We start from the raw sequence: 14,804 nt of genomic DNA, 5'->3' as shown, positions 1-14,804 counted from the left end.
AGCAACAGGAGAGAAGGGGAGAGCTGACTTTGGGAGCCCCAGGCTTGGGTAACCCCGCCCTCCTGTCTCTCTCTCTCTCTCTGTCTCTCAGCTGTGTGAGAGGAGGGTTCTCATGTAACCCCGCCCCCTGTCTCTCTCTCTGTCTCTCAGAGCTGTGTGAGAGGAGGGTTCTCATGTAACCCCGCCCCCTGTCTCTCTCTCTCTCCGTCTCTCAGAGCTGTGTGAGAGAAGGGTTCTCAGTGCATTTCAGTCCGAGCCCTACGCTCGCATCCTCATCCGACCAGGAGCCCTGTACGGAGTTCAGTAAAGAAGAGCATGCAGCCGTCAGCTTGCTGCACTCCGACCTCCCCTCATCACACTCCTGCTATAGCCTCCAGGAATCCCAGAGACAACGCATTGTAAAGCACAGAGAGGTCTGGTAAAGCATAGGGAAGCATTGTAAAGCACAGAGAGGTCTGGTAAAGCATAGGGAAGCATTGTAAAGTTACTTGTGATCATTGTTATTTAAAATATTTACATGAAACAAAAAAACATACATACATATACATTATATATATATTCTTATTCTTATAACAGTGTTAACATTGATTAAAAAAAAAAAAATGCCATGAATTTATAATTGATTGTTTGGCTCATCGAAGAATTCATCCAAATGTATCTTGTTTTATGAACTCGTTTTTTATAGTGTTTCCAAAACATTTTTGGGCAAATTCTGAGTTTTTTAATTCCGCAGAGATGTTTTCTTTTTAATCTAAACGGTTCACTATTTGTATTATTTATAAGCAGCACTGGGACTCACACTATTTGTATTATTTATAAACAGCACTGGGACTCACACTGTATTATTTATAAGCAGCACTGGGACTCACACTATTTGTATTATTTATAAACAGCACTGGGACTCACACTATTTGTATTATTTATAAACAGCACTGGGACTCACACTATTTGTATTATTTATAAACAGCACTGGGACTCACACTATTTGTATTATTTATAAACAGCACTGGGACTCACACTGTATTATTTATAAACAGCACTGGGACTCACACTATTTGTATTATTTATAAGCAGCACTGGGACTCACACTATTTGTATTATTTATAAACAGCACTGGGACTCACACTATTTGTATTATTTATAAACAGCACTGGGACTCACACTATTTGTATTATTTATAAGCAGCACTGGAACTCACACTATTTATATTATTTATAAGCAGCACTGGGACTCACACTATTTGTATTATTTATAAACAGCACTGGGACTCACACTATTTGTATTATTTATAAACAGCACTGGGACTCACACTGTATTATTTATAAACAGCACTGGGACTCATGTTCACTATTTATACATACTATCTACAGGGAGCTATCACGATGTATAATGGCACCATTTAGAAGTTCGCTATCGTTCTATCTTTATTATGCAAATTTGTGTTCATGTTGTAACTTGTGTCAAAGTGTTCTATTTCATCTTGTTTTTATAAAAGATTTTTGTAACCCATCTTGTTTGAAGCTGCCGTTTTATGGAAAGTGTTTTTTTTTTCTTCTCATAAGTGAGTTTGTGGAACAGTGGATTAGCTTTTACTGAAACTGCCACTTGATTTCGAAATGTCACATTTTTCAATTTTTGTCAGTTTTTCGTTTATGGAAAACTACAAAGCGGTGTGCAATTCAATATGTTAACAAGGGAACATTATTCAGCAGCTTTCATTGGACTCTATGAAGCTGAGGGAGTTCATTCTATATAGAGGGGGTGCAATTCAATATGTTAACAAGGGAACATTATTCAGCAGCTTTCATTGGACTCTATGAAGCTGAGGGAGTTCATTCTATATAGAGGGTGTGCAATTCAATATGTTAACAAGGGAACATTATTCAGCAGCTTTCATTGGACTCTGAAGCTGAGGGAGTTCGTTCTATATAGAGGGTGTGCAATTCAATATGTTAACAAGGGGACATTATTCAGCAGCTTTCATTGGACTCTGAAGCTGAGGGAGTTCGTTCTATATAGAGGGTGTGCAATTCAATATGTTAACAAGGGAACATTATTCAGCAGCTTTCATTGGACTCTATGAAGCTGAGGGAGTTCATTCTATATAGAGGGGGTGGAATTCAATATGTTAACAAGGGAACATTATTCAGCAGCTTTCATTGGACTCTATGAAGCTGAGGGAGTTCATTCTATATAGAGGGTGTGTAATTCAATATGTTAACAAGGGAACATTATTCAGCAGCTTTCATTGGACTCTATGAAGCTGAGGGAGTTCATTCTATATAGAGGGTGTGCAATTCAATATGTTAACAAGGGAACATTATTCAGCAGCTTTCATTGGACTCTATGAAGCTGAGGGAGTTCATTCTATATAGAGGGTGTGCAATTCAATATGTTAACAAGGGAACATTATTCAGCAGCTTTCATTGGACTCTGAAGCTGAGGGAGTTCGTTCTATATAGAGGGGGTGCAATTCAATATGTTAACAAGGGAACATTATTCAGCAGCTTTCACTGGACTCTATGAAGCTGAGTGAGTTCATTCTATATAGAGGGTGTGCAATTCAATATGTTAACAAGGGAACATTATTCAGCAGCTTTCATTGGACTCTATGAAGCTGAGGGAGTTCATTCTATATAGAGGGTGTGCAATTCAATATGTTAACAAGGGAACATTATTCAGCAGCTTTCATTGGACTCTATGAAGCTGAGGGAGTTCATTCTATATAGAGGGGGTGCAATTCAATATGTTAACAAGGGGACATTATTCAGCAGCTTTCATTGGACTCTATGAAGCTGAGGGAGTTCATTCTATAGGGTGATTCAGTAGAGCACAGCGGGGCTATTAGGAGAGTATAAGAGCCTCCCCTTCTCTCTCTGCTCCACTAGCACAGAGCAGAGGGAGGCTGTTCAGAGAGTATAAGAGCCTCCCTTTCTCTCTCTGCTCCACTAGCACAGAGGAGAGGGAGGCTGTTCAGAGAGTATAAGAGCCTCCCTTTCTCTCTCTGCTCCACTAGCACAGAGGAGAGGGAGGCTGTTCAGAGAGTATAAGAGCCTCCCTTTCTCTCTCTGCTCCACTAGCACAGAGGAGAGGGAGGCTGTTCAGAGAGTATAAGAGCCTCCCTTTCTCTCTCTGCTCCACTAGCACAGAGGAGAGGGAGGCTGTTCAGAGAGTATAAGAGCCTCCCCTTCTCTCTATTTACACTGGAATCGCAACTAACAAGATGTTAGATGGCTGCAATATATGTGAATGAAAACATTGAAGCCAGCTAAACTTTTGCTGGATGAAAAACTACAGCTCCCAGCATGCCTGTGCACCAGCAGTACCAGTGGGGGATGATGGGAGTTGTAGTGCTGTTCAGGGGTTCACAGGCTGCTATACCTCAACTACACGATGGTAGAAAAGGGAACCTAAAAAGACTAAATTAAATATATCACTCGCATCACTAGCTATTATATCCCTGTAGTTAGCACTTCAATATAATCCTAAAAACAGTAACAAGAAAGCGATAAATTCAAACTCAAAATTAAAGTAAATAAATAAAAAATACATTCTGGGTTTTATTTTTGGGGTTGTTTTTATTGGCTCACCCAAGTGAGCAGAAGAGGCGTGGCTTTCCATCAGTGTCACCGGTATAACTCCACCCATTTGAATATATACATATGCATAATGTTCTTTCCTGTTGGCACCCAGCCAATCAGAGTGCTCTGAAGAGGTGTCGTGGGCAGGGGGAAAGTCTCAAAGTCCTATCAGGTGTCAGTCTGCTCTGGGTGAATCTTGTGTGTGGCTGAAAAACAATTTCAACAACAAAAATAAAATATACACACATCTAAAACTAAGATAAATTCAGATTCTACACCATTAATATTAATATTACTTATTTTCTTCATTTCCAATATTCTTGTTTCAATGTGTTACGATCATGATGTAAAAAACACTCAACAAATAAACCCACAGGAGAAGAAACAGACAATTCCAATATCTCACACATAACACTGATGAAGGCATTCGCCTGAACATTTTTCTTCTTAATACTGCTTGACTTCCTTAAGTTTCTTACAAATTTTACACTAGAACGTACGATCGAGTGTTTGAAGTTATTAGATCCCTTCAACAGATACTTCCAATATCTCACACACACACAGACACACACGCACACACACACGCACACGCACACGCACAGAGACACACGCACACGCACAGCTATGGGCAAAAGTTGTGCATCACCCAGAATTTTAGGATTGAGAAATACAGTAAGGTCTGAACCACACATATTAGATGTGACAGTAGCTGGCACTTCACCTGCCACACCCGAACCAGACTTTATCTTGTCAGTACAGTAATCATTTGTAACTACATTTCAGCAGAGATTTTTAGTTCACAATGGGGAACAACATCAGAGGTGATTGTGACATCGCAGCTTGCTCGCCTGATTGTAAAAGCAGCTGACATCCCTGATTTGAAAGCTAACCTCAAATCCATAAACTTTATTACCCAGTGAATGCTATTTTACAGTTTACTGTTATCTGATTATAAATAATGACTCCTCTCCTGTAGCCTCTGCTCACTTGCTGGGTTAAACATCGTCAGTTTGTTTTACTTGGAGCAGTGGTGCGCAAACTTTGTTGGGTTTTCACCAAAAAATAATTAATTTTGCCAGCTGAATCTGAAGCTAACATGCAAATGAGCCCCTGCCCATTGAAGCGCTTGCTCTGGCATTGTGTGCTACAGAGCCTGTCAATTTTAATTTGGGCTTAAAAAAAAACAAAAACAAAAACGTTTGGGAACAATAAGAAATGCTCCTATGTGCCGACATGCCTGTCAAAGTTTGATGTCACATTAAATGTGCACTTGTTTATTTTCCCACTGTACACTGTCATGCCATGTATTTAAGATAGAAACTTTTCATTTACATCTAAACACATTGGAGTTGGAACATGTTGATACACAGTGCTGCACTTTTGAATCGGGTGCTTAAGATGCTTACACAACATAAGAACATAAGAACATAAGAAAGTTTCCAAACGAGAGGAGGCCATTCAGCCCATCTTGCTCGTTTGGTTGTTAGTAGCTTATTGATCCCAGAATCTCATCAAGCAGCTTCTTGAAGGATCCCAGGGTGTCGGCTTCAACAACATTACTGGGGAGTTGGTTCCAGACCCTCACAATTCTCTGTGTAAAAAAGTGCCTCCTATTTTCTGTTCTGAATTGTTAAATAAAGCGATTCATAATTATCGTGCTTTCATTAGTGAACTTGAGTGTTTGCTGCGCAGTCACTTTCCAAAAAGAAGAAGATGACGTCAGAATATGAAATTAGATGTCTATTCATTTCTCAGGAATTTAACTTAGAATTTAAATGTCATAGTTTAAATAAGTCTGACTAATAGCATGCTTTGTATAAATATGTGTTTGCAAGATGTTGTTTGAATATTGGCAGGAAAATATCATGACAAATCTATTTGCTGTCTATTTGTATTACTACACGGTGATCAGACATTGTATCGTTGTAAGTGGTTATTTCTGAGATGTATTAGCTGAATTGTGCAAGTGTAGTGTTGCGACGTTCTGTTATGTAAAGTGTGACTGGATAGTCAGATTTTCATAACCGTTTAACCAACCCCCCCACCGGTACACACATCATGAGCGCCCTGTGGCCCCCCCCCCCCCAAGGTTTGGACACTGCCTTAATTGGCCCTCCAGAGAATGGAACTGAATACCACTGCAGCACAGGGTGATGTAACAGTTTTGGCCATCGCTGAAGTTCAGTGTCTGTGGGTCGCAGTGTAATCATCTCACCACTAGAGGTCTTCACTCAGAGCCGCAGTGAGGGTGGCGGCCCGGTCTGCAGGAAGTGACATCACAATGCTCTGGAGCTCCTGTGGGTAGCGCTGCGCGATGTCTTGGAGCACCATGAGCAAGGTATTCTGGGTATCTGGAAATAGAGGGGTGGGGGGGAGGGACACGACACAGCAAAATAAATAACCATTGATTTAGCAACAGTGAAAGAGAGAACACACAACCGGACACTGCACAGGGGAGAGGGGGAATATTAGGGAAACGGCACTGATAAAGCGGGGGTGTCGGACTCCAGTCCTCGAGGGCCGTGCGGTCTTCTGGTTTTCATTCTAACTTGACAGCTCAGTTAACATCATTGACCTAATTATTTGCTCAATTGGACAGGTTTAATATTTTTCAGATGATGAATTAGAAAACACACCTGATTTACACAACCTATAAACCATGTTGAGGACTGGGAAGAAGTGTTAAATTTGTGAAGTGATTGAGCGCTCGGGGTGGAACGAAAGCCAGGGGCCGAGTTCGACACCGCTGGTATAAAGGGTCCCTTTACGAACACAGAGCACAGTAAACGTTGAATCTTGCAGCACAAGGAGGGCTATGCCTCACCTGTCTTGATCTGTTCGGTCCCCAGAACCTCGCTGAATATGTTGAGGACTTGTCTCAAGTGCTGAATAACCTGCGAGGGGAAAAACAAAAACACAGAGGATTGATTGATCTGTTTATTGGTAAGAGTGTCTCTGAGCATCGATACATTCTCACAGGATCGATCGATCGCTCTGCTGAGCGGTAAGGGTGTCTCTGAGCATCGATACATTCTCACAGGATCGATCGATCTGCTGAGCGGTAAGGGTGTCTCTGAGCATCGATACATTCTCACAGGATCGATCGATCTGCTGAGCGGTAAGGGTGTCTCTGAGCATCGATACATTCTCACAGGATCGATCGATCTGCTGAGCGGTAAGGGCGTCTCTGAGCATCGATACATTCTCACAGGATCGATCGATCTGCTGAGCGGTAAGGGTGTCTCTGAGCATCGATACATTCTCACAGGATCGATCGATCGCTCTGCTGAGCGGTAAGGGTGTCTCTGAGCATCGATACATTCTCACAGGATCGATCGCTCTGCTGAGCGGTAAGGGCGTCTCTGAGCATCGATACATTCTCACAGGATCGATCGATCTGCTGAGCGGTAAGGGTGTCTCTGAGCATCGATACATTCTCACAGGATCGATCGATCGATCTGCTGAGCGGTAAGGGTGTCTCTGAGCATCGATACATTCTCACAGGATCGATCGATCTGCTGAGCGGTAAGGGTGTCTCTGAGCATCGATACATTCTCACAGGATCGATCGATCTGCTGAGCGGTAAGGGTGTCTCTGAGCATCGATACATTCTCACAGGATCGATCGATCTGCTGAGCGGTAAGGGCGTCTCTGAGCATCGATACATTCTCACAGGATCGATCGATCGATCTGCTGAGCGGTAAGGGCGTCTCTGAGCATCGATACATTCTCACAGGATCGATCGATCGATCTGCTGAGCGGTAAGGGTGTCTCTGAGCATCGATACATTCTCACAGGATCGATCGATCTGCTGAGCGGTAAGGGTGTCTCTGAGCATCGATACATTCTCACAGGATCGATCGATCGATCTGCTGAGCGGTAAGGGTGTCTCTGAGCATCGATACATTCTCACAGGATCGATCGATCTGCTGAGCGGTAAGGGTGTCTCTGAGCATCGATACATTCTCACAGGATCGATCGATCGATCTGCTGAGCGGTAAGGGCGTCTCTGAGCATCGATACATTCTCACAGGATCGATCGATCTGCTGAGCGGTAAGGGCGTCTCTGAGCATCGATACATTCTCACAGGATCGATCGATCTGCTGAGCGGTAAGGGCGTCTCTGAGCATCGATACATTCTCACAGGATCGATCGATCTGCTGAGCGGTAAGGGCGTCTCTGAGCATCGATACATTCTCACAGGATCGATCGATCTGCTGAGCGGTAAGGGCGTCTCTGAGCATCGATACATTCTCACAGGATCGATCGATCGATCTGCTGAGCGGTAAGGGCGTCTCTGAGCATCGATACATTCTCACAGGATCGATCGCTCTGCTGAGCGGTAAGGGTGTCTCTGAGCATCGATACATTCTCACAGGATCGATCGATCTGCTGAGCGGTAAGGGCGTCTCTGAGCATCGATACATTCTCACAGGATCGATCGATCTGCTGAGCGGTAAGGGCGTCTCTGAGCATCGATACATTCTCACAGGATCGATCGCTCTGCTGAGCGGTAAGGGTGTCTCTGAGCATCGATACATTCTCACAGGATCGATCGATCTGCTGAGCGGTAAGGGCGTCTCTGAGCATCGATACATTCTCACAGGATCGATCGATCTGCTGAGCGGTAAGGGCGTCTCTGAGCATCGATACATTCTCACAGGATCGATCGATCTGCTGAGCGGTAAGGGCGTCTCTGAGCATCGATACATTCTCACAGGATCGATCGATCGCTCTGCTGAGCGGTAAGGGTGTCTCTGAGCATCGATACATTCTCACAGGATCGATCGATCTGCTGAGCGGTAAGGGTGTCTCTGAGCATCGATACATTCTCACAGGATCGATCGATCTGCTGAGCGGTAAGGGTGTCTCTGAGCATCGATACATTCTCACAGGATCGATCGATCTGCTGAGCGGTAAGGGCGTCTCTGAGCATCGATACATTCTCACAGGATCGATCGCTCTGCTGAGCGGTAAGGGTGTCTCTGAGCATCGATACATTCTCACAGGATCGATCGCTCTGCTGAGCGGTAAGGGTGTCTCTGAGCATCGATACATTCTCACAGGATCGATCGATCGATCTGCTGAGCGGTAAGGGCGTCTCTGAGCATCGATACATTCTCACAGGATCGATCGATCTGCTGAGCGGTAAGGGCGTCTCTGAGCATCGATACATTCTCACAGGATCGATCGATCGATCTGCTGAGCGGTAAGGGCGTCTCTGAGCATCGATACATTCTCACAGGATCGATCGCTCTGCTGAGCGGTAAGGGCGTCTCTGAGCATCGATACATTCTCACAGGATCGATCGATCTGCTGAGCGGTGAGGGTGTCTCTGAGCATCGATACATTCTCACAGGATCGATCGATCTGATGAGCGGTAAGGGTGTCTCTGAGCATCGATACATTCTCACAGGATCGATCGATCGATCTGCTGAGCGGTAAGGGCGTCTCTGAGCATCGATACATTCTCACAGGATCGATCGATCTGCTGAGCGGTAAGGGCGTCTCTGAGCATCGATACATTCTCACAGGATCGATCGATCTGCTGAGTGGTACGGGCGTCTCTGAGCATCGATACATTCTCACAGGATCGATCGATCTGCTGAGCGGTAAGGGTGTCTCTGAGCATCGATACATTCTCACAGGATCGATCGATCTGCTGAGCGGTAAGGGTGTCTCTGAGCATCGATACATTCTCACAGGATCGATCGATCTGCTGAGCGGTGAGGGTGTCTCTGAGCATCGATACATTCTCACAGGATCGATCGATCTGCTGAGCGGTAAGGGTGTCTCTGAGCATCGATACATTCTCACAGGATCGATCGCTCTGCTGAGCGGTAAGGGCGTCTCTGAGCATCGATACATTCTCACAGGATCGATCGATCTGCTGAGCGGTAAGGGCGTCTCTGAGCATCGATACATTCTCACAGGATCGATCGATCTGCTGAGCGGTAAGGGCGTCTCTGAGCATCGATACATTCTCACAGGATCGATCGATCTGCTGAGCGGTAAGGGTGTCTCTGAGCATCGATACATTCTCACAGGATCGATCGATCTGCTGAGCGGTAAGGGTGTCTCTGAGCATCGATACATTCTCACAGGATCGATCGATCTGCTGAGCGGTAAGGGCGTCTCTGAGCATCGATACATTCTCACAGGATCGATCGATCTGCTGAGCGGTAAGGGCGTCTCTGAGCATCGATACATTCTCACAGGATCGATCGATCTGCTGAGCGGTAAGGGCGTCTCTGAGCATCGATACATTCTCACAGGATCGATCGATCAATCTGCTACATTCTCAAAACATTTCACACCATCAGATTATTTCACATGTTGTTAATTCCACTGTAGACCTAAACAGAGAGACACACACACACAGACAGATAGACACACAGACAGACAGACAGACTCACCAGCGGTTGCTTGTTGTTGTAGACAGACAGACAGACACACACACACACACACACAGATAGACAGACAGACAGACTCACCAGCGGTTGCTTGTTGTTGTAGACAGACAGACAGACAGACTCACCAGCGGTTGCTTGTTGCTGTAGACGAAGGCCAGGCAGTTGTAGACGGTGGTGTTTTCTTCCAGGTCCTCCTTGAGAGGGAGATGCCTCAGCAGCACAGGGAACACCTGGGAGAAGGAGAGGAGAGAGGAGAGAGGAGAGGAGGAGAGAGGGGAGGAAGAAGGAGAGAGGAGGGGAGGAGATTTAACACATATTCAGAGCTATCAGTATCAACCCACCTCCTCTCTTCCCTCTTCCCCTGCTCTCTCTTCCCCTCCTCCCTCCTCCTCTCACCTGTTCGACGGGCACACAGGGCAGGTTGCAGACAGTCATGCGTGACAGGGCGGCGCACACGTTGTCCAGCACACGCTTGTTGGTCTCTCGAGAGACGAGGTTTGAGAACACGCCCAGGAGAGCTGGGTAATCACTACCGCGAGGAGAGGGTCAAGGGTCACACAGTCCGGGATCCGGGAAAGCGAAAGCAAACAAAGAAACCGTGCCATCCATAAACCAGACGACGCTCAGCAAGTAAACTTAGAAACGTGAACAGAAACCCGATTAGTAACGGTGTTTCGACTAGAAGTCTTTCTCAGTGTCTCTGGTTAAAACGTTTGTCATTAAATTAGAAGATTTCTTTTAGTACCTCTAAACTAGGAGACACACACAAACACACACTACTGACAGATACAGTGCGAGTGCCTCTGGAGGAGTCTAGCGCCCCCACTGCGAACACGCTGTTACTGCATCTCTCTATCCCCCCCCCCCCCCCCTCTCTGATTGAAGGATACAGTGTGAGTGCCTCTCCGGATGCCTCCACTAGCGCCCCCACTGCATCTCTCTATTCCCCCCCCCCACTCCTCCTCTCTGATTGAAGGATACACTGAGTGCCTCTCCGGATGCCTCCACTAGCGCCCCCACTGCATCTCTCTATCCCCCCACCCCACTCCTCCTCTCTGATTGAAGGATACAGTGTGAGTGCCTCTCCGGATGCCTCCACTAGCGCCCCCACTGCGAACACGCTGTTACTGCGCACCTCGTCGTCCTCGTCCCGGACTCCTCCCATCAGGACGGGGAGGAGCTTGCTGGCAAAGCGGGAGACCACGCCCGCTGACTCTGCCACGCCCCCTGTGCCCATGGCCACGCCCCCCAGCGCCTGCAGCGTCTCCGCGATGGTCCCGATAGAGAAGGAGCGATCGGCCACCGTGCACGAGGACTTCTGAGAGAGAGACAGAGGAGGGGAGAGAGTGAAGAACAGTGAAACTCACACACACACACAGACACAGACAGACACACTCACAGACACTCACACACACAGACACACACTCACTCACTCACACACACACACACACACTCACACAGGCTCACAGACAGACAGACGTACACAGACAGACACACACACAGACAGACACACTCACACACACAGACAGACTCACACAGACAGGCTCACAGACAGACAGACGTACACAGACAGACACACTCACACACACAGACAGACACTCTCTCACACACACACACACACAGACAGGCTCACAGACAGACACAGACAGACAGACGCACACAGACAAACACATACAGACAGACACTCACACACACACAGACCGACAGACTCACACACACACACACACAGACAGACAGACTCACACAGACTCATACACACAGACAGACAGACTCACACACACACAGACAGACAGACTCACACAGACAGACAGACAGACAGACTCACACACACACAGACAGACAGACAGACTCACACACAGACAGACACACACACTCACACACACATAGACAGACACACACACTCACACACACAGACAGACACACACACTCACACACACATAGACAGACACACACACTCACACACACACAGACTCATACACACACAGACAGACAGACACACACACTCACACACACATAGACAGACACATTCTCACACTCACTCTGGGACTTACAGTCTTGACAAGCAGCAGTGGCAGGAAGCCAGCGAAGTACGGAGCAAACTCCTGAGGCCCCGCGGCCAGAGCCAGCAGAGGAATTCCCTCACCAGCATACTCCTGCAGCATCGAGTCAAATTCTGCCTGGAGAGAGAAAGCAGGCGTCAACAGGGCTGTGTTCAGAGGAATCCCCTCACCAGCCTACTCCTGCAGCATCGAGTCAAACTCCGCCTGGGGAGAGAACGCAGGCGTCAACAGGGCTGTGTTCAGAGGAATCCCCTCACCAGCCTACTCCTGCAGCATCGAGTCAAACTCCGCCTGGGGAGAGAACGCAGGCGTCAACAGGGCTGTGTTCAGAGGAATCCCCCTCACCAGCCTACTCCTGCAGCATCGAGTCAAACTCCGCCTGGGGAGAGAACGCAGGCGTCAACAGGGCTGTGTTCAGAGGAATCCCCTCACCAGCCTACTCCTGCAGCATCGAGTCAAACTCCGCCTGGGGAGAGAACGCAGGCGTCAACAGGGCTGTGTTCAGAGGAATCCCCCTCACCAGCCTACTCCTGCAGCATCGAGTCAAACTCCGCCTGGGGAGAGAACGCAGGCGTCAACAGGGCTGTGTTCAGAGGAATCCCCTCACCAGCCTACTCCTGCAGCATCGAGTCAAACTCCGCCTGGGGAGAGAACGCAGGCGTCAACAGGGCTGTGTTCAGAGGAATCCCCTCACCAGCCTACTCCTGCAGCATCGAGTCAAACTCCGCCTGGGGAGAGAACGCAGGCGTCAACAGGGCTGTGTTCAGAGGAATCCCCCTCACCAGCCTACTCCTGCAGCATCGAGTCAAACTCCGCCTGGGGAGAGAACGCAGGCGTCAACAGGGCTGTGTTCAGAGGAATCCCCTCACCAGCCTACTCCTGCAGCATCGAGTCAAACTCCACCTGGGGAGAGAACGCAGGCGTCAACAGGGCTGTGTTCAGAGGAATCCCCTCACCAGCCTACTCCTGCAGCATCGAGTCAAACTCCGCCTGGGGAGAGAACGCAGGCGTCAACAGGGCTGTGTTCAGAGGAATCCCCCTCACCAGCCTACTCCTGCAGCATCGAGTCAAACTCCGCCTGGGGAGAGAACGCAGGCGTCAACAGGGCTGTGTTCAGAGGAATCCCCTCACCAGCCTACTCCTGCAGCATCGAGTCAAACTCCGCCTGGGGAGAGAACGCAGGCGTCAACAGGGCTGTGTTCAGAGGAATCCCCCTCACCAGCCTACTCCTGCAGCATCGAGTCAAACTCCGCCTGGGGAGAGAACGCAGGCGTCAACAGGGCTGTGTTCAGAGGAATCCCCCTCACCAGCCTACTCCTGCAGCATCGAGTCAAACTCCGCCTGGGGAGAGAACGCAGGCGTCAACAGGGCTGTGTTCAGAGGAATCCCCCTCACCAGCCTACTCCTGCAGCATCGAGTCAAACTCCGCCTGGGGAGAGAACGCAGGCGTCAACAGGGCTGTGTTCAGAGGAATCCCCTCACCAGCCTACTCCTGCAGCATCGAGTCAAACTCCGCCTGGGGAGAGAACGCAGGCGTCAACAGGGCTGTGTTCAGAGGAATCCCCCTCACCAGCCTACTCCTGCAGCATCGAGTCAAACTCCACCTGGGGAGAGGCGGAGCAGGCAGCATTCACGCCCTGTCAGACAGTTTAGTTGTTTTTTTTTTCCCTCTGTTAAACAGAAACCGTTTGACAATGAATACTATAAAATCACACATTAAATGTCACTGCAAAAAGTGATCTCTCTATAGGAGTTAAGCTTTTAAACGTTCTGTTTTAAGTTGTGTGTGTTTGTATTCCTGGAGCCTTGCACGCTGCTTTTTAGGAAGGAAATTGTGCACGTTTCTTTAGCTTAGATTGCTAAAAGGGGATTGATTTGTGTAATATTGGGTTAGAGTGAACTCAGTAATTCAGTGCTTACTATATTACCCCACGTTAAGATGCATTTTCATTGAATGAGAGTGATACTGGTAACAAGGTTATTGGACAGTGATTTGTTGTATTGTTATTATCATTAGTTTTGGTGGATTATTATTATTACTATTATTATTATTTTGTGTGATATTCACTTGGTTTGGAGTATTATTTATTATTTGTTTATTTAGCAGATGCCTTTATCCAAGGTGACTTACAGAGACTAGGGTGTGTGAACTATGCATCATATGCAGAGTCACTTACAACAACGTCTCACCCCGAAAGACGGAGCACAAGGAGGTTAAGTGACTTGCTCAGGGTCACACAGTGAGTCAGTGGCTGAAGTGGGATTTGAACCGGGGTCCTCGTGGTTACAAGCCCTTTTCTTTAACCACTGGACCATACAGCCTCCTGATTGTTAATTGTTTAATTGTGTACTGCAGTAATTACTTGTATTACCACTACTGTCCTGATTCTATGAGCTACCTGTTTAATGGTGCAATTATCTATATGAAATTCAATCTGTAACTACTTCATTGATGCCAATTGTATTTGCACTGAATTCAATTTCTAATTATCCCATTGCTGTTAGTTTACCTGTATTGAAACTTGATCTTGGATTATTTCATTGATGTTAATTGTACTCATGTTACTGCTATTGTGAGTTCTGTATTTTAATCATGTATGTCATCTTTTTAATAGAAGCCGTGTTTTGTCATGCTTTTAATTCTGGGTTGTCGTTTCCTGTCTTTGCCTAGTATAATGTTTTAATTGCCCTATTATTATTCATTTCTTAGCCGACGGCTTTATCCAGGGCAAGATTTTTTTACTAAGTA

The 14,804-nt window shown here is 46.8% G+C and overlaps 2 protein-coding genes across 2 annotated transcripts in view; one reads left to right on the top strand and one right to left on the bottom strand.

The window, feature by feature from the left end:
• The window catches only part of rec8b (REC8 meiotic recombination protein b), a 29,432-nt gene extending 27,923 nt beyond the window's left edge, over window positions 1-1,509 (top strand). Inside the window, exon 18 of the mRNA XM_059016985.1 lies at window positions 151-1,509. Within this exon, the coding sequence (XP_058872968.1) occupies window positions 151-179 (29 nt within the window). The 3' untranslated portion in view covers window positions 180-1,509. The remainder of the gene's footprint in view (window positions 1-150) is intronic.
• A 2,049-nt stretch (window positions 1,510-3,558) lies between these two features.
• Window positions 3,559-14,804, bottom strand: part of LOC117398276 (importin-4) — a 68,691-nt gene continuing 57,445 nt past the window's right edge. The window contains exons 25-31 of the mRNA XM_034912893.2: window positions 12,047-12,172; window positions 11,066-11,313; window positions 10,392-10,524; window positions 10,121-10,225; window positions 6,406-6,475; window positions 5,797-5,932; window positions 3,559-3,787 (exon numbers count right to left, since the gene is read on the bottom strand). Coding sequence (XP_034768784.2) covers window positions 5,799-5,932; window positions 6,406-6,475; window positions 10,121-10,225; window positions 10,392-10,524; window positions 11,066-11,313; window positions 12,047-12,172 — 816 coding nt within the window. The 3' untranslated portion in view covers window positions 3,559-3,787; window positions 5,797-5,798. The remainder of the gene's footprint in view (window positions 3,788-5,796; window positions 5,933-6,405; window positions 6,476-10,120; window positions 10,226-10,391; window positions 10,525-11,065; window positions 11,314-12,046; window positions 12,173-14,804) is intronic.

This window comes from Acipenser ruthenus, chromosome 54 (genome assembly GCF_902713425.1).
Source record: "Acipenser ruthenus chromosome 54, fAciRut3.2 maternal haplotype, whole genome shotgun sequence".
NCBI classification, from domain to species: Eukaryota; Metazoa; Chordata; class Actinopteri; order Acipenseriformes; family Acipenseridae; genus Acipenser; species Acipenser ruthenus.
The sequence above is the reverse complement of the archived record's forward strand: the minus strand, read 5'-3'. Positions and strand labels throughout refer to the sequence as shown.